At 47.8% G+C, this 20535-nt stretch overlaps 1 protein-coding gene across 1 annotated transcript in view; it reads right to left on the reverse strand.

Annotated features, from left to right (window-relative positions):
- Nucleotides 1–20535, reverse strand: part of SLC7A6 (solute carrier family 7 member 6) — a 374495-nt gene that overhangs the window by 113267 nt on the left and 240693 nt on the right. The window contains exon 7 of the mRNA XM_086947751.1: nucleotides 4590–4686. Coding sequence (XP_086803877.1) covers nucleotides 4590–4686 — 97 coding nt within the window. The remainder of the gene's footprint in view (nucleotides 1–4589; nucleotides 4687–20535) is intronic.

The following is a 20535-nucleotide window of genomic DNA, read 5'->3' on the forward strand; positions in this document are numbered from 1 at the left end:
CTGTTAGGTGTCATAATCAATTGTCCCTGGTTCAGGGTTGTTGGACAGCCCCTGTAGTCTGTCAATGATTTAAGATAAGCCAGACTGTTTTGTGGCAAGCTACCAGATTCCACATTTCTCTTAGCATGCTAAGTAACACCAGTGGCGATGTTTCTTAGAATTCTAGTAGAAATGTGGAAGCAATCAGACTCCTGCTCTGCTGCCTGATGGTGATAGATGACACTTGCTCAGGCAAGGGCGTCAAACATGACAGGCAGTCAGGTTTCTTGTGACACGTGGGCTAATGTGCATGTGTCACATAAGTGATCAATAGCCTATGGAAACAAAGACTGACATGGTGCACCGTGCCAGCCCTGCGATTCAATATGTGGAGGTCCTTTGAGACCTCTCACAAATGGTGTGAGGCAGAGTCCTGTTTTAAAGCAGCCCCAGGCGGGGACAGTTTAAGCCCTGTACCTCCAGAGGCTGCTTACATCAATCTGCAACATGACTACTCACCCTTACCCAAGTTGGCACTAAATGGGATGGGGCCATCAAGCATTACTGACCCACCCATCCCTGTGATAATGTTGGGAAAGGAGGGGTTATTTAGTAATAAAAAAAGAAATGTTTTACAACCTAAGCAACGTACACGTACAATAATCACAGCACGTTTTATTGTACTATGATTACTATAGTAATGCTGCATTTTGTATACACAAATAATGCCTTGTAACTATTATGAAAGGTCACACAGTCATAAGACAACTCATGACCCTGTGACATCACATCTAGTGCAGCATTCTGCAAACATAATACACTGCACATGCTTCTGCTCTGTGTATTCTATTTTATAGCATATCTGCCAGAGTGGAGTTTTCCACTCACTTTCCTCATCGTGTGCAGTATTTTTAGGGATCCTCATTGGACACCCCTCTGCAGAGACAAGCAGCACACCAACCCTGGCCTCATCTCACCATCCCGCAGGACAGCCTGGTGAGGAAAGTATACATTCAGAATGTGAGCGCTACAAAAAAGATAGTGTGTTTCATTTAACAGACTGTAGTTTTGTGAGGTCATGACTTCCTGCATCTTCAAATGCCTGATGTTGAACTACAGAATGTATTAAAGACGAAATACATTAGCCTGGGAGCCTTCTAGAGTAGGTTGTAATTGAAGCTAATTCTAGACATTATAGGGCCTTTTCCAAATTTAGGTAGGGTGCAGGTTTATTCTACTGCTAGTTTATTATCGCAGCATGTGGTTGGTGGCATGCAGTTTCAATTCGATTACTACATTATTGTTTGAATCCTTAACAGAAGTGATTTGGAAATAGGCATACCAGAACTTTTTGTCACTGAAAAAGCTCATATCAAGGGATATTTTGGGGCGTAGATGGCCATCAAAGACAACACTGTGCATTGTAAGATTTGGGAATTTTTCAGTTTTTTAAGGTGAGTGAAATGCTGTAAAAAACAGTCATACAGCACATTGGTGTGGATTTATTCCAAGCCCCCTTCTGATGTTTCAGCAGAAGTTTCTCAAATTATTGTAACAGGAATTTCTCAATCCTTGACTGGAATAGAAGCTGGTATCAAATGGTTACTGTTGCCGAAACCAAATTGTCACTGCTGTGGTTGAATGAAAGAGATAAAGGGAATGATAACAGGGACAAACTTATGAGAAGGTTGAATGTGTGTTATTCCTATTTGGTGAGCCAAACTGGGAATCTGCAAAGTACGTTTTATAGATTATTTTGTGAACCAGATTCCTAGTGTGAAGAAAATGTTACACTTTTGGGAATGATCAGTGACAAAGTATGGCAAGACCTAGAAACTATCAGAGACACAGAGCAGAAAATCAAAGAAACTGACCAGTAAAGCATTAGACTGTATATGGAGCTGGCGTCGCAGGAATTTCCAAACTAGCTAGTTGGTTGAGGGACTATATCAAATTATTATATTATTCTTCAGTAATTCGGTTTTTCATTTGGCTTTGTTAGGAGAGATAGTTTATCAGAAATGTCTTGGGGTGGATGGCATTGAATTGTGCATAATGGACTTTGGTGTAATCGAAGCATCTGGACTCTAAGGGGGTTAGTTGGTAAGCTTTTTCAGAGATAAGACAATAGATGTATTTCTTTTCAAGCTCTAAAAAACATGGCAGGTTTCATTTTATAGACTGTAATGTTGCTCCAGCCGTACAGCACATATATAGCAGATACAGAGTTCCCCACAACTGTCTTTCTACTTAGTGTACTAATGGCACTGTCACTTAGGTGAGGGCAGGGGCAGAATGATTCTAAGTTCATGTTTAAACACGATCACTATTAATAAATGCTTCTCAGTTTGGAGCTATACTGTGACATGTTTATGTCAAAGATTCTACATGTTACAGAAATACACTTTGAAATTTTGAAGAATGTGCACCATCCACCTTTGTAGTACTGTCAAGACCAAAGCATCAGGGTCAGACTAGTGGTGATGTCTGCATCACTACAGTAGAATTGATTATTAATTCAAACTATAGCTGCCCTGGGCCCTGACCACCTGGTGCGTTGTCTGACGAGCTGCATTTAAGCAGCAAGCGAGCTGGCAGTAAGTACGCTGTGGCCAGCGTGCAGCTTGCCCCACTTATTTACTTGGCACTTGTTGGCACTATTTCAAGTACAATGTTTGTTTACTTCGTTTTTTTGTTGTTTTTTAAACAAAACTTCCTTGCTCATAAATACAAAGTTTTTGCTGATTTACGTCAAATTAAATGTTTGATTCAAATGGATATTTCTTATACTTGTAACCATTTAATATGTCATGAAAATTATTATGCAATCAACATTGAAAAGCTGATGCAGAAAAGGAAGCGACAAGCCTGCTCTATATGTAGGAACAAAATTGCAAGTGTGTTTCTTTGTGGATGTTTAGGTGTTTTATATAGGAACGGGTAGAGCCAAAGCAGTCACCCCCTTCGGAAGTCAAATTTGCTTGGCAACCTAGAAATTCTATGAAATATTTAATTCATTTTTCCTTTATAAATGCCTATAAGAAGTGCATTTTAGGTACATTATCACAGAAAAAATACACTAATTTTTTCAATGTTCCCAGGGGGACCCCCTCCCCCAAAACCCACCTTATAAAGGTTAGGCTTGCTCACTGTGCAAGCTAAATATAATTGCTTTGTTTCTGTTTCGCATCACCACTGGATGCTGCAGGGCATTATGTCACACTTTGATGATTTTTTTGTGACCGAGGGCTAAAAAATCCAATTTGGGAAAGTAAGTATTTGGGGGGGATTGAGGACTATGCCTTTTAATAAGGTAAAGGGTGTCCTTTGAACTGGGTTAAGAGAAGACTCAAAAGTCAGGGATAGGGAGATAGGGACTATCTTACGAGGAAGAATTCAGGTGACCATTCTTTTGGGTATTTCTCAGTTGACAAGTCTAATGGGAATTTGAGTGGTGCAGATATTTTTCCCTATCTGCACCAGGTTCAGGATAAACTACTACACTAAACAATCTATCTATTCCGAATAGAAATAGACCATAGTTCAAGAATCTTTGGTTTTAAGAAAATAATCTTTAAGAACAGGTAGTGTTTCTGTGATCTACAAATGAAGTATTCTTTAATTCACCTCCTTCTAGATCGTTTTTTATTTTATGTGAAAGAAAAGGGATTTTTTCGCCAATTTTTAGGATGTATGGAAATAGATCACATCATTGATGCAGGAGCTACTTTATTGTCAACGAAATCTCTAGACATATAATTCGCAATTGCAAAATATATCTTGTTGACACAAACAAAGCAGTTTTAAGAAAGTTACATTTTTCTTGGAATAATTTAATAATTGCCAGTTCATTGCACAATATTAAAATTATTGCTAAACGTAAAATGGCTAAGTGTATGAATGAATTATGGGTCTAAGTGCATGTTTCTCAGAATATCACATGGTTTTGAGAGGATTTCAATTGTTTTGTGTGCTTTAACAAAGATTACAAGTAAATTGTGTATTGTGTATGTGCTGAATTAACGCAGTGTTTATTTCTATAAAAATAATTTTTTGAAATAAAAATGTATAAGTTATTGTAGCTTGAGACTTCAACATCGTACATGCCTTATTTTCAGGAACATTGAGTTGCACCATCATCCGTATTAATATACTGAACCAGAGTAGTGTATTTGTATGATACCTTAGTTCTCTCATAGTCATTGTGTAGCTCAAATTCAAAACGGAATTAAAACAGGAAATCATATTTGTTCTTTATAAATTTTTAGAGTTTTCTACAGCGCGAACAAGTCCCAGATTAGGGTAGCAGAACGCTTTACAAAACAAAGCAGAGTAAGTGTACATTTTTGCAAAAACAGAGCAAAGAAAGTATCAAAACATTTTAACTGGTTTTGGCAGGTAGCAGAAATGGTAAAAGTGTTACTAATCCCTATCCAGTCGGCAGTGCACTTTTCGCGCTATGCATCGTCCACACTGAAGCACAACTTTGATAGCGGTTATGTTTGCAGAATTATCACCCACTGGCAATACACTGTAGTATTGATGCAAACTGTAATTACATTCTCAATACATGATTTACAACCAGGTCTGGTAAGTAACAGCATACTTACATTGAAGAGAAGGGCTGGGATAGGAGTGAACCTCTCCAGATGGATCAAAGACAGTAAATCTGGAAGGTGACCTTCACGGGCGCCCACAAAAAAAAGTCTGAAAGAAACCGCAGAAAAAAAGCCATTACTCTTTGCAAGGTGAAATATGTGGTGTCTCAACAGATTGATATGTCCCATCATGCTTTGCACTGTTCACAATCATCAATTACAAGCAATGGCATAGCCAATAGGTCTCGCCTTTGGGACCTTATAAGTGTTTAGCCATGCAATAGTTGATGCACAAGTTACTACTTGTGTAACGATATATCTGTAAGAGACATTAGTTAGTGATAGATTCCTTACCTTAGAACATCCCCAGGCGTCCGGAAACTTTTGCATAGCAATACCCCTGCGCGTCGGTAGGCGTCGTCCGCAGCCTCGCGTCCGTCGTCGTTAGCACCGGAATGACGTCGCCGGAGTACTTTAGACGCCGCCCTCCCGCGCCGACGTCAGTTCTTATACACAGCTTTTTCGCGCCAGATACGCAGTGCCTTGATAGAACCAACACTGGTGCCATGAAACTAGGGCCCTGAAAGGGGATGACCTTAACGCAAGATATCGGTTCGCAGAACGGGGAGGATTGGTGGGTCGGTAAGGAATCTATCACTAACTAATGTCTCTTACAGATATATCGTTACACAAGTAGTAACTTGTGCATCTGAAAGAGACGTTAGTGATAGATTCCTTACCTTAGAATAGATACCCCAGCAATACCAACCCCGGTGGTGGGTCTGCGAACCAATAATCACACCAGAAGGTCCTGGAGAACGGAACGGCCAAAGAAGCCATCCCTCCGGACTTGGCTGTCCAGGCAGTAGTGTCTTGCGAACGTGTGCAGCGAGGCCCACGTAGCTGCCTGACAAATGTCCTGCAAGGTGACTCCTCGGCCCAGGGCAGTAGTAGTCGCCGTGGCCTGAGTGGAGTGGGCCCTCAGCCCAACAGGAGGTTTCTTTTTAGCCAAAGAGTAACACGCCTGGATGCACAATACGATCCACCGAGAGATGGTCCGCTTGTGCACCGCCCGTCATTTCTTAGCGCCCACGTAACCAACAAAGAGTTGGTCATCCACCCGGAACTGGAGTGTGCGATCCAGATAGTAAGAGAGCGCGCGTTTTGGGTCCAGACAGTGGAGCCTCTCTTCCTCTTTCGAGGGATGCGGAGGTGGAAAGAAGGTGGGCAAGGTGATGGACTGCCCGATGTGGAAGGCTGCGACTTCCTTAGGCAGGAAAGAGGGTTTTGTCCGCAACACAACCTTGTCCGGATGGACAGAAAGGAAAGGAGGCTTAGAGGAAAGAGCCTGGAGCTCACTCACTCTCCAGGCAGAGGTGATGGCAACCAGGAAAGCAATCTTAAGCGTAAGAAGACGGAGAGGACAGTTATGAAGCGGCTCAGAGGGAGCGCACATCAGGTAAGTTAGAACCAGGTTCAAGTCCCACTGGGGCATCACAAAAGGAACAGGAGGGAACATATGAGTGATGCCCTTTAAGAATCTGTTAACAATCGGGGACTTGAACAAAGAAGGCTGATCAGGTAGCCTTAAGAAGGCAGAAAGCGCAGAAAGGTAGCCCTCGATAGTGCCCAGAGCAGTGCCCTGCTGGGCAAGAGAAAGAAGGAAGAGGAGAACCTCAGAAAGAGGGGCATTGAGAGGATCCACAGCCTATGCTGTGCACCATGCCACAAATCTGTTCCACCTGCAGGCGTATACTGACTTTGTGGAGGGACGCCTGGCTGCCAGAATCACAATACAATCTCCAAGCATGGAGGTGGAGACTGGACAGGTTCGGGTGGAGGACCGTCCCCTGCTGCTGCGATAGAAGGTCCTCCTGAAGAGGCAGACGAATCGGGGGATCGACTGGCATACTGAGTAGCTCGGGATACCAGTACCTTCGCGCCCAGTCCGGAGCCACAAGGATGACTTGGGCCCGGTCGCGCTTGATTTTCTTAAGCACTCTGGGCAGAAGTGGTATAGGCAGAAAGGCGTACAACAGACCGCAACTCCACTCGCGACGAAAGCGTTCCAGAGCGAGTGCCGCCTTGGAAATTCCAACGCGCAGAACTGATGACATTGCGCGTTCTCTTCGGTGGCGAATGGATCTAACAAGGCTCTCCCCACTGCAGAAAGAGGCCTTGCTCCACGGCCGAGTTCAGACGCCATTCGTGATCCATCATGCACCTTCGGCTGAGCTCGTTTGCCCTAGCATTCAGAGAACCTGCCAGGTGTTGAACCACCAGGGCCCCCCCCTGATGTTCCAGCCACTGCCAGAGGCGCAGAGCCTCCTGGCAGAGGGTCCACGACCCCACCCCGCCCTGTTTGTTGCAGTACCACATGGCGGTGGTGTTGTCCGTGAACACCTGCACTACACTCAAGGTTGATATGAAGCCGGGACTCCGCCGGAAACCAGAGGCCTCTTATCTCCGCCTCTCCCATGTGGCCTCCCCAGCCCTGGAGGGACTCGTCCGTCACAACTACGTGCTCCAGATGGGGAAGGGAGAGGGATCTGCCGCTGACCCAATCGCGGTCCGTGAGCCACCACTGCAGCTGTCTCGCAGTGCCCTCCGAGATCATGCCATGGTCGGACAGGTTTCCCTGATGCTGGGTCCACTGAAACTTCAGGTCCCACTGCGGAGCCCGTATCCGCCACCTGGCATGATGCACCAGAAGGATGAAGGAGGCCATCAGCCCCAGAAGCCGCAGCGTCAACCTGACCGAGACCGGGATAAAGGCTGAAAGATTGGAATCAGAGCCTGAATATCCCGGATCAGCTGTTTGGGAGGATAAACCCGAAACTGCGCCAAGTAGAGGACCGCTCAGATGAAGAGGAGCTTCTGAGAGGGGCACAGGTGTGACTTCGGCACGTTGATAGAAAACCCCAGCTGGTGCAGGAGGTCCGCCGTTGTCTGGAGGTGGCTGACGACTGTCTGGGGCGAGCCCGCCTTCAACAACCAGTCGTCTAGGTAGGGGAAGACTGAAACCCCTAACCTGCGCAGATGAGCTGTGACCACCGCCATCACTTTCGTGAACACCCGTGGGGCGCTGGTAGGACCGAAGAGGAGCACGGTAAACCGAAAGTGCTTGTGGCCTACCGTGAAACGCAGGTAGCGCCGGTGGGCCGGCAGGACGGGGATGTGGAAATAAGCGTCCTGCAAGTCCAACGCTACCATCCAGTCTCCTGGGTCCAGGGCAGCCCAAGACCTGAGCCAATGTCAGCATTTTGAACTTCTCCCTCCGGAGGAAGCCGTTGACGTTCCATAGGTCCAAGATAGGGCGTAGGCCCCCCTTGCCCTTCTTGGGTACCAGCAAGTAGTGGGAGTAACAACCACACCCTACTTCCGGCCCAGGAACGCGCTCGATGGCCCCTTGGCCAAGTGGGCCGTAACTTCCTCTTGCAGAAGTTGCAAGTGATCCCCCGACACACGGTGGTATTGCGGTGGCATGGCTGTAGGGGTCGCCTCGAAGGGGAGGGAGTAGCCCCTTCGGACGATTGACAGCACCCACATGTCCAACGTGACAGTGTGCCAGTGGAAGTCGTGATGGCAAACCCTGCCCCCCACTAGCGTTACATGGGCCTGAAAGCACGGACTATGAGGGTTTTAAGGCGCATGCTGCAGGGGAAGGTGTGGACTGAACTCGTCGTTGTCCCCGACCGCCGCCACGGCGGTTTCCACGGCCGCCACCGCACTGTGTATTAGTCTGCGGTGCGTGGCTGGCAGCACGTGTGGGAGCGCCCCTTCCTTGGCCACGAAAGGAGCGAAAGGCACCCGTTTGCTGGCGGGGGGACGAGAGGCCCAAGGACTTGGCAGTAGCCCTGGAGTCCTTAAAACGCTCAAGCGCATGGTCTGCCTTGTCGCCAAAGAGGCGACTGCCATCAAACGGCATGTCCAGAAGGGTGGCCTGGACATCAGCCTAAAAGTTAGTGGTCCTCAACCAGGCGTGGCGTCGAACCGCCACCGTCGTTGCCATCGCTCTGCCTAGTGAGTCCGTGGTATCCAGCCCACACCGGATGGAATAGCGTGCCGCATCTCGACCCTCCGCAAGGGCTTGGGCGAGTTTAGTACGGGCCTCCTCTGGACATTGTGGCAGCACGTCCGCGACCGTGTCCCACAGAGTGTGGGTGTAGCGGCCCAAGAGGCATGCGGTATTGACTGACCGTAGTCCCAAACTCAGGGACGAGAACACCTTCTTACTGAATTGCTCGTACCACTTGGATTCCCGATCGGGCGGAGCCGTAGGGAATGCGGTCTGGGAAGTAGAGGCCTGGATAACCAGGCTCTCGGGGGTGGGGTGGGTGGAGAAGAAGCAAGGGTCGCCCGGAGCCGGGCGGTAGCGTCTGGCCACGTTCCGATCTACAGGCTGACCTGTAGCGGGCTTGGACCAAGTGCCCAAAAGAACGTCACACAAGACCTCATTAAATGGCAGCAGAGGCTCAGCCGAGCTTGCCTGCGGTTGAAGGACCTCAGTGAGGAGGTTAGTCCTCAAGGCCTTGGCGGGAAGCTCTAGGCCCAATGCCTTGGCCCCCCGCGTCAACACTACACTGTAGGCAGCCCCCTCCTCCGTAGCCACGGTTGGAGGGGAGACAAAACCAGTGTCTGGTGAAGTGTCCAGTCCACTGGCATCCCCAAGCTCACATGTCTAGTCCTGTTGAGACTGGCACTCCTGTGCCAGAGGGTCCACAGACCCCTCCTAATCTCCCTCTTCACCCATCACCTGAAATTCAGGTTCATAGGATTGGGCCGGTTCGTGGAAGTAAAAGTCTCCATAGGACGTCGAGAGCGGCGCCCAGCGGCGCCGCTCCTGCGCCGGAACCGAATCAAGGGCAGGATCGGGGACGGCGTCGCCCGTAGGTGGCGCCGGCATCGGTGGGGTCATCCGGCGATGACCCGGATCCGGAACCGGATCCAGTGAGGGCCTGCGGCACCGGGACCCAAGTCGCCGGCGGAGCCGGGGCCGAAGCACCAGACGGTGTCGGAGCCGAAGCACCCGACTCGCTAGGCCCCCCGGGCCGGGACCACTGGGCTTGAAGGCGCCACGGAGCCCGGCGGAGGAGGGAGATACCTCATGGCCTTGAGGTACCGCTCGACCTCCTCTGGCGTCGCATCGTGCCCAGGGACCGGAAGGTATGGGGCAGGTTGCGACGCCCGCGACTCCGTCGGAGACACGTGGGTGGTGTCACACGAACCCCCGGCTGCGTCGCGCGAGCGTCGGGGTGGGTCGGAAGAACGATGATGCCTTTCCGACCTCTCATGCCCCTTACCGGAGGACCTTGATCCCGAAGACCGATGCCGACTCTTGGAACTACGAGGGCTCCGACCCCGCGACCGGTCCCTCGACCTCCTGTGGGACCGGGACCGACTGCCGGAGCTCAAGCCGCTTGCCGGACCGCTCCCGCCTAGCCTTAGACGTCAGGGCCCGGCAGTCGGACCAGGTTCGGTCGTCGTGGTCGAGGCCTAGACACTGAAGACACTGGCGATGGGGGTCGGTAACCGACATCAGTCGGCTGCACTTGGAGCAGGGTTTGAACCTGGGCATCCCTACGGCAATGTAGGAGTCGAGCGACTCGAGAAAAACAGATCAAAAAATCAAAAAAGTTTAGTCAAAAAGTGACTAAGGGGTAGAGCTTCTCCGGATCTGCGCTAGCTGGCGCTGAAAAAAAGAACCAACATCAGCGCGCGAGGGCGGCGTCTAAGTACCCCGGCGACGTCATTCCGGCTCTAACGACGCCGACGACGGACGCGGACAACGTCTACCGACGGGCAGGGGTATTGCTACGCAAACGTTTCCGGACGCCTGGGGATATTCTAAGGTAAGGAATCTATCACTAACGTGTCTCTTTCAGATGTTGTTGCACCAAGGATATTGTGCTGCATAACTAAATACCTATAAGGTCCCAATAGCGAGACCTATTGGCTTTGGAAATGCTTGTTAATTAATTGTAATTAAGTTAAAATTCATATAAACACAAACAAAGGTTGGTAAAGTTTGTTTGCTTGATTAAACGCTGCTATATAAATGCCCATATATGCATAGATATGTGAGAAACAATGGTTCACTGAGGACAGTGAGTCGTATACAAGTTATCGTTGAAACTTCTCTTTTTTATACATATATTACTCAGAATTACATTTAGAACCCAAATCAAATAGTTTACTAAGCAAGGTAAGTTTGGTGCAGGACATCAGAAAATGATTTAGATGCAATTATTTTTTTCAGTGCAACATTTCAACTTTTTTACATTATTTTAAAAAGTTATAACGAACCAGTGCTTGCAAAAAAGGGAATATATAAGTGCTCTAGTGAGTGAAAAACATTAAAACGTAATTTTTTAAAATAAAAGGACAAAATACTACACTCCTCTTGTAAGTATTTTATATAATGAAAAGAGGAGTTTAGGTAGGTCGATGGCGTTTCCATTTCATTCAGTCGAGTAATCAGGACAGATTATCGAAAACAGGGTTGAACCCACTAAAGTCAAAGGGACCTGGGTAATTAACGGTACAAGGGGACAAAAATAACAAGATCAATTACCAGAGTTCTGCTGACATTTGCTCTCCACTCGTGAGCGATCCCCCTCTTCAACGTGTGTGCTAAAAATCTCTATCCTCCTATGTTCCTAAAGGTTCTGTTCCGTCTCATTAAACAAATCCACCTCCCTGGACCCATTAACCGGCGTCCTGCGCACCTGGGGTTCCTCCCCCCATTATTCCACGTAGATTGATTTACAATTTGGTATGCTTATAACTGAATGTAATATGAATTCTAACCAGTTGAAGGAATAATGCAAATCTGAATAAATCTCCTTTGCATTCATTAATTTTTCTGTTTCATTAATTGTAAAAAAGTTTTAAAGGTTTTTCAAAACTATTTTTCTTGTCTGGGACCCCTTCCCTTTGTACCGAGTAATCAGGACAGGCGGTGAGCACTAAATATCTCTACAGAAAGGAAAGAAAGGGGTCAGACAGAGTGACCCCATGTTGCCTGATTAATATTAAACAATTAATCTACTTGTGAAGTGGAAAGGAGGATTGATAATTGTCACACAATTGGTGTGTACATTGAAGTCCTTTATTTGTAACCAGTGGGGGAGCAAAAAGGGGGGAAGAACCCCAGGTGCGCAGGACGCCGGTTAATGGGTCCAGGGAGGTGGATTTGTTTAATGAGACGGAACAGAACCTTTAGGAACATAGGAGGATAGAGATTTTTAGCACACACGTTGAAGAGGGGGATCGCTCACGAGTGGAGAGCAAATGTCAGCAGAACTCTGGTAACTGATCTTGTTATTTTTGTCAGGAGGCATTAATTGCCTATAATGAGAAAGAGGAGTTGTTTGAAAAAATCTATGTGGAGAGGTACAGAGGGGCTGCATGTACCGCGTGGGCCGATTCACTTATGTGGCTCGCTGGGATGGAGGGCAGTCAGTGATGTGATGTGATTCCAATGCCGATGGGGGGACCAACTCTGAAATTGACAAGGCATACTTTCAGTGCTGGGAAGGCATACGACAGACAACACACTAGAAGTGTCTGCCCATTAAGCCACATCCTCTCAGATTGAGACCAAGTGGGATGGAGGAGCATAAAATTAAGTAGGGCAGCTTCTTGCTTCACTGCTGATAGCAACATATGTCCAAGAAAGGTGACTAAGGATCTTAAATAGCAAGACTACAGCATGACTCGAGAGCCCACTGTGGGGATATTTGCAGAACTCACAGGTTTGAATCATGGTAGTTCTGCTCAGACTTTCATGCTGTGGGGGCTGGTAAAAAGAAAAGTATTAAATTGTGCATGGACAGGAGCTGGTGTGATTAATTGGTGTAGGCTATTAAAAAAAAGTCTAACACTATAAAATAATATAAACAGAACTGACTGTTGGACAATTTTTTTTCATTTTTTGTTCTCACTCACTAAGATGGTGTTCATGATCCTCAGCGTAGAGTAAAGCAACACAGAAGTCTCTCAAATAAAAGCCCCATAGAAAAACGCTGAGCTTGTCATGGCCAGGCTCAGACTACAGCCTTCATCAAACAAGTGTCGGGCTGCTGGTAGAGCGCATGAAATCCGCGAGTGGTGCACGCGTAAACAAGTGGGAGGGTGGGGGGAGGGCATGTGCGCACGCGCTAAGCAGTAGCTGTTTGCTATTTTTCAAAGCACACACTTGTGCTTGTGGCGTGCAGCTGCGCACTCCCGCAAGCTGTATGCCGCCACAAGCACGAGTATGTGCTTGGAAAAAGAGCTGTACGACGGCTAAAGGTATCCTATGCAGCGCATGCGCGCAGCGTAGGCGAGACCTAAAAAAGGATCATGAATAGCCTGCCATTTCTAAAATCAGTAAAATGTGTCTCAAATGTTGCAATCTTAATTTCAACCTTTTAGTTGTTTAGGAGTGCTATTATCAGGCTTACAAAACATCACTGCATGCAACTGGAGCACAAATGGAGAACAAGTTGAGACACCACAGATAAATACATCTTCCAGTCAGCCCTAATGAACTAATTACTTACCATCAGTAACGCCTTATCTGCTACAGACTTTTTCTAGTAGAAGATTCCTTACCTTAGATTAATCCCCAGGCGCAAAACTTTATCCAGACATTTTAGTATACGTCAACGTCATCCGCACCAGAAGTGATGTACACAGAGCCTACATATGCACCAACCCTCAGTTTCTTTTAGCTGCAATTCACGCCAGGAGCACTGAGCCACGAAGAACAATGACCACTGGTGTGGAAAATTACGGCACTGAAAGTGTAACATCCTCGTCCCTAGAAATCCATTCACAGAGCGAGGAAGAATGGTGGGTTGGCAAGTAATCTGAGGCTAGACAGAGTCTCTACTACATAAGGCGTTGCCGAAGGTAAGTAACTTGTTCATATGATAGAGACTTCTAGCTGCAGATTCCTTACCTTAGAACAGATTCCCAAGCAATACCATCCCCATAGGTGGGTCTGCAAACTAATGTCATATGAGGAAGTCCCACAGGACCGAACGGGCAAAATGCTCAACTCCGGAAATCTTGCTGTCCAGGCAGTAGTGGTTTGTGAACATATGCAAGGAGGCAGACATTGCTGCCTGACAGATGTCCAGGACCGGAACTCCACATGCAGTGGTTGCAGCTTTTGCTCTGGTAGAGTGAGCACATAAACCCTAAGGGGGTTGCTTCTTAGCAAGTGTAGCAGATTTTGGTACAGAGCACGATCCATCAGAAGACTGTCTGCTTCTGCCTGGGCAGTCCCTTCTGATGTCTGACATACCCTACGAAGAGTTGGTTGTCCACCCAAAACTCTTGTGCGTGGTCAAAGTAGAACAACAGCTCTTTTTGGGTCCAGTCGGTGAAATTGCAGTGGAGCGTAAAAAGTAGGCAGAGTGATGGATTGACCAACATGGAATGGTGTGACCACTTTAGGCAGAAAAGAGGCCCTGGCTGCCAAGATAACGTTAGACTTTGGGAGGAAGATCGAAAGCTGTCAACTGTCGCTGCTTAATCTCCATGTAAGAAGGCTTAGAGTTGACTGGTTCGGGTGGAGGACACTCTCCTTCTGCTGTGACAGGAGATCCCCCCAAGGGGCAGCCTGATTGGAAATCGATGGCCGTGCTGAACAGTTTGGGACACCAAACTCTCTGTGCCCAGTCCGGAAACTCAAGGATGACGTGGGCCCGGCCGTTTCTGATCTTCTCGAAAAGTTTGGGCAGAAAGTTGTATGGGCAGAAAGGCGTATAGGAGGCATGACCTTCACTTGAGATAAAAAGCGTCCCTGAACAAGAGCCGTCTTGGAACCTCCAGGGAGCAGAACTGCTGACATTGCATGTTCTTGGCGGTGGCGAACAGATCTAACCATGGTTCTCCCCACTGCTGAAAGACCTTGCACCACCTCCTGATGGAGACGCCATTTGTGAACCACTAGGCATCGTCAATAGTTCGTCCACTCTGGCATTCAGAGAGCCCGCCAGATGCTGAACCACAGAGAAATGTCCAGAAATGCAGGGCCTCTTGACAAGGGGTCCACAATCCCAACCAGCATTGTTTGTTGGAGTACCTCATGGCAATGGTGTTATCCATGAACACCTGCACTAGCCTTCCCTTGATGGAGGAAAGAAAGGCATCAATGCCAATTAGAACCTTTGGAGCTCCAATAGGTTAATGAGGAGTTTGAATTCTGCAGGAGACCAGAGACCTCTGGTCACATTTCCCAGATTGCCGCCCCATTCCACGAGTGACTCATCTGTCACTACCATTAGGTCTGTTTAGAGAAGAGAAGGGAGGGGTCTGCTGCTGACCCAATCTCAGTTTGTAAGCCACCACTTTTGTAGTTCCCTCCGAGATATGGACCTTGGAGAGATTCCCGATGCTGCGTCCAGTGGAACTTCAAGTCCCACTGCAAAGCCCGCATATGCCAGCGGGCATGTGTCACTAATAGGATTCAAGAGGCAATGAGGCCCAGTAGCCTCAAAGTCCGTTTCACCAAAATCCAGGATAGAGGCTGAGACATCAGTATCAAATCCTTAATACCATGGACCTGCTGTTTGGGTGGTTAAGCTGGAAACTGCACTTGTTCAGTCCGGTGTGACTTTGGCATGTTGATAGTGAACCCAGTGATTGCAGGAGATCTTCCGTAGTCTGGAGAGGGGAGATGACAGCCTGGGGCGAGAAAGCCTTCAACAGCCAGTCGTTGAGATAGGGAAGACGGTCACCCATGATCTCCGCAAATGAGTTGCAACAGGTCTCATTACCTTGTTAAACACTTGAAGGGTGCTGGTAAGACCTAAGGGGAGCACTGCGAACTGAAAGTGCTTGTGGCCTACTGTGGACCACAGGTAACGCCTATGGGCAGATAGAACGAGGATTTGAAAGTATGCGGCCTGTAAATCCAAAAGTATCATTCAGTGTCTCTGGTCGTGGGCAGACAGGATCTGAGCTAGCGTGAGAATTCTGAACTTCTTTTTGAGGAAGAAATTGAGAGGGCGCAGGTCTAGGATAGGATGAAGGCCTTTTGAGCACTAAAAAGTAGCACAAATAACTACCAGGACCTACTTCTGGCATCTGCACCCTCTCTATTGCTCCCTTGGCCAAGAGACCATTACTTCCTAAGGGATTAGAGAAGTGATCCTCCATCAGCCTGTTGAAGTTGGTGGCATGGGTGAGGGCTAGTTATGAAGGGGAGTGAGTAGCCCCTTTGGACGATCCGCAAATCTCCCCTGTCCGATGTTATGGACTGCCAGTGGGACAGGTGATGATTGTTCTGATGGGGAAACTCCTGGCTGAAGATTTTCTGTCAAGACATTAGTCTTGACGGTAGTCAAGGGCACGCGGAGGTCTAGGACTTCGGCCGCCCTCCACACCACTATTGAGAAGGATGCTTCCTCCTTCGTAGCCATGGTAGGGGGAGAAAGTATGCCAGTATCTAAAGAAGTGTCCAGTCCACTGGCTTCATCCAGATCCTCAAACCAGCCCAAGGTGGCATAGGTTGGTAATTCTATAGGGTCCAGTGACCCCCCCTCCCACTTTCCTAATAGTCCTAGCCCATAAGAATAGGGCTCAGTGTCCAGCCTGGAAGGCATGGCTCCAGTTGGCGCCCAAGTGGGACAATGCCCTTTCGGCTGCATGAGGGAGTCGCAGATTAGAAGGGGGGGCTTCCTTATGACGGGGACCTTGATCATCGCTCCTTCGCACGTTGAGCCACCAGCAGCTTGAGGGATTACTCACTAAAGCCCTTCTGGTTCATGGTGCGGCAATCAGGGAAGGCATTAGAATCAAGCTCGAGGAAGCAGTGGCATACAAGGTGCGGGTCAGTCACCGACATCGATCAGGGCTTGAAGCCGGCCTTCCATGATGACATCATGCCACACCAGAAGGAAACACCCCAAAAAGACTTAGAAAAAGGTCGAAAAAAGTGAAGCTAAAAAACAACTAAGAGGTAGCACATCCTGAATCTGAAAAAAAACAATGTCAACATGCTGTTATGGCACCTATATGGGCAACCCACACGTCACCTCGTGCGCAGATGCGGAGTTGAACCACGGCACCTACCAGCGCACTGAGGTACTGCTCACAGAAACATTTCCGGATCCAATCTGACATATGGGGATAATTCTAAGCTAAGGAACCTGTGGCTAGAAGTCTATCAGATATGCTACCGCCAGTAGCTAAGGAAAACCAAGTGAGCAGCTCTTGCAGAGCGCATTGACGCAGCACTAACAGGAGCAAGGAAATCTTCGCCATCAAAGATTTCACCAGCAACATCACCCCCTCCAATACATTTGAAACAAACTTGGAATTCATCTGTAACAAAAAAACTCCATGTACTGAAACTTTGACCATCAACTGGACCCTGTCACCGTGGCAACACAACTTCCCTTCACGGTTGATGAATGACCCCTAACCTCGTGGCCTGTCCTCACCACCGTAAACATCGCTGCTACCATCGCTGATTCCCTCTCGGCCCCTCAGAAGGTGGAGTCCATAGTGGAATCCCATGAGCTCTGCAATAAGATCTCTACCTTTTTTTACACAAAAATTGATGACATTTACAGCTCCCTGGAGCTCCTCAACCGGGAATTAGACTCTTCTTCTTTTCCCTCATCGGCCTTTTCAGCGCCTGTTCCTTCTGAATCTATACCTTGCTTGCTCACCTTTCCTCTGCTCACTCTCGATGAGTCTAACCGCCTCCTTGACAACATTAAATCGGGCTCTCCCTTGGACCCTTGTCCGCTGAAGGTTTTGAAGAGCTGCAGGGAGGTGCTTTTGCCCCCCCCCCCCTGCTAGAGGTGCTCAACCTTGCCATTACGGAAGGGGTTTTCTCCCTTTCCTGGAAATTGGCAGTGGTTAAGCCTCTTTTGAAGAAAACCTCTTTGGACCCTGCGGTCCTTAACAATTTTCAGCCTATCTCCTTGCTTCCGGCCCCGGCTAAAATACTAGAAATCCACCTTAACCATCATCTGACCACCTTTCTTGATGACTCGAACCTACTAGATATCTCACAGCACGGCTTTCGAAGAGCCAACAGCACTGAATCTGCTTTGAATGTGGTGGTTGACAACATTCGTTCGAGGGTTGACAGGGGCCAGATTACTCTGCTGGTTCTACTCGACCTGACTGCGGCCTTCGACACTCTGTCACCCGCTATCCTGGTCTCCAGGCTTAGGGAGATAGGTGTGGGTGGCTCTGCCCTCAGGCTCCTGGCTTCCTTTCTCCATCAAAGGGAGCAGAGTGTGAAACTGGGTGATTTTCTGTCACCTTCTACAGCTGTGCAATGTGGGGTCCCGCAGGGGTCTTCTTTAAGCCCCACCCTTTTCAATATCTATGTGGCCCCACTTGCCAGGGTAGTGAGATCCTATGGGTTCGAGGTGCTGTCCTACGCCGACGATACCCAGATTATGGTCTCCTTAACACAGTCGGTGAATGATTCTGCCCTCAATTTTAGAACCTGTATGGAGGCAATGTCTCACTGGATGGTTCAAAACTTCTTAAAGCTCAACGGAGAAAACACCGAAGTTTTGATCTTTGGGCGTGGCCAGGACATTTGGTCTAAAGATTGGTGGCTGGAATCCCTTAGGGACTGCCCGCTCCCCTCGCACTTGGCTAGGAACCTGGGGGTCCTGTTTGATACCACTCTTTCCTTTGACCGGCAGGTCAGTAGGACCGTGTCCACCTGTTGTGGTATCATCAGGATCCTCAGAAAGATAGGATCTTATCTTTCTCTAGATGCGAGGAAGCAGGCCACGGTAGCCCTAGTCTCATCGAGACTAGACTACTGTAATGCACTGTACGTGGGCATGAATAAGAGCTCTGTCCACCGACTACAGATGGTCTAGAACGCTGCAGCCAAGCTGGTTCTCAATCTTCCCTGGTTATCCTCTGCTTCCCTGGCTAGGAAGGTCCTTCACTGGCTGCCCGTTCGGGCTAGGGTCTCTTAAGCTTCTGTGCTTCGCCCATGGGGCCATATATGGCTCTGGGTCAGAAGGCATCAGGTCCCTCCTTGTTCCCTACCTCCCCAGTTGAGCCCTTCGGTCCTCTACAAAAACTCTTCATGTGCCTAGATTTGCCAAAGCCAGATGGGGAGGCAAAGCCTTTTTCACCGTTATACCTAAGCTCTGGAACTCCCTTCCTCCTGACCTGGTGGGACAGTCTTCTTTGGCACTTTTTCGCAAGGACTTGAAAACCTGGCTTTTTCGAGAGGCTTATATTTAAGCCATGGACTTGGCGATTCTGAGACTTATCATTTGATATTTGCATCGTCTGGCGCCTTGACGCCCTTGGGCTAAGTTGCGCACTACAAATCCCCTTTCATTCTTTCTTTCATTCATTCATTCATATTATTATTATTATGTTATTATGTTTCTTATATAGCGCCTGAATCGACCCCCGAAGGGGTATCTCCGCGCTTGCCTTGGGAACCCGTCCTGGCTTTTCCCTGTGAGATAGCCCCTACAGGGCATCCCCAAGGTGAAAGCCAGGCATCCCGCCGCTGGGAGGCCGTTGTGGAGATTAAGCAAGCTTAATGCCCAGAGTTGCAGAGTGTGAACCCATGATTAGGTCAGGCACCGAAGCGAGAATTATCGAGTCCATGGACATTTGAGCTCAAGACCCTGCCGCGTCGGGAATTGAACCCTGGTCCCGGGTCGGACCTCTGCTTCAGGGACTGCCTGCTCTAACCAGTGAGCCACACTTCTCCACATACCATGAATATCATCCACTCTGAGGCTCCATTTGACCCTTGTCCCACCATGACTTCCCTAAAGGACTCCTACTGATGAGCGAAGCACAAATATCCATCCTCAATGCCTCCATCGATTCGCCACATTCCTGGAAACATGCCAGAGTCATGTACCAAAAACTATCCGCCATCAGGAGATGCCATTGATGTCGTTACTGCGTTCTTATATCTACGTTGAGTCTCTGAGCTAAAAAACGAATCTGGCCAAGGGTAGTCCATAAGGCAGGGTTGGGGTTGTATCTGAGATTTTGTACTTCTTTTTTTTGATGGGGTACCGCCAGTGGAAGCACAGCCAGCATCTTCAACAACTTTAGGCATGCTGTTGAGGAATCAACCTTTGAAAGATATCTATTATCTCCTGCAAAGTTGTCAAACAGAACAGGCCCATATACGACCTTTGATTCCTTACAGTAACAAAGAAGTCCATCAAGTTGAGGAGGGCTGTCAGCTATGGAGATCTGTGGCTGATACTCATACTCCTGGAATACTTCCTGTACGGCCAGGAATATTTCAAGCATGTCAATATAAGAATGATCCAATTATGGAGAACTGCATGTACTCATCACCTAACTGTAGTTGCTGAGTAATGAGAAAATTAGAAGTTTGTTGCACTGGCTTGCTTCCTAATCCCACAACTAGGTAACTCCTGAACCTATGTATGGTCAGGACAATGATGGGCACTCCTCATATAGCCCTATCAGTCCTATAGAAGGGAATTTGGTGTTGCTCTGTACGTACAGTCCCACAACAAGATACCTTGAGCACAAGAATGGGTTTTCTGGAGTGGTTGCCAGCCTTAAAAGGAGGGTTGAGAACCCTAAGTAACTTTATTACCACAAAAGAACCAGAGAAATGTCATGCCACTTACTGTATTGTAACATAATGTTTCTAACTCAAAGCGGTACCTTTACTGGGGCATGATACAGTCACTGCAAAGAACCACTGCCACCATAGACTCCATGCAACTGATGCACCTAACAGACAAAGCTTTTGTATATAGTCAATACTCTTCTTGACTTAGTTCAACTGCTTCTTAACTACTTTCCTATTTCTTTTGTATAGGAGATAACTATCTGAATAAAATGTATGTTTAATTAACATATCTCTGTTATGTTCTGTTTCAGTAATTATATAAAGTTTTATGTATTCATCTTGTGTGACTTTTGATTTATAACCGTGTTTAAAAAAAATTATTGGAATTTT

Source organism: Lissotriton vulgaris, chromosome 12, assembly GCF_964263255.1.
Source record: "Lissotriton vulgaris chromosome 12, aLisVul1.2, whole genome shotgun sequence".
Taxonomy (NCBI): Eukaryota; Metazoa; Chordata; class Amphibia; order Caudata; family Salamandridae; genus Lissotriton; species Lissotriton vulgaris.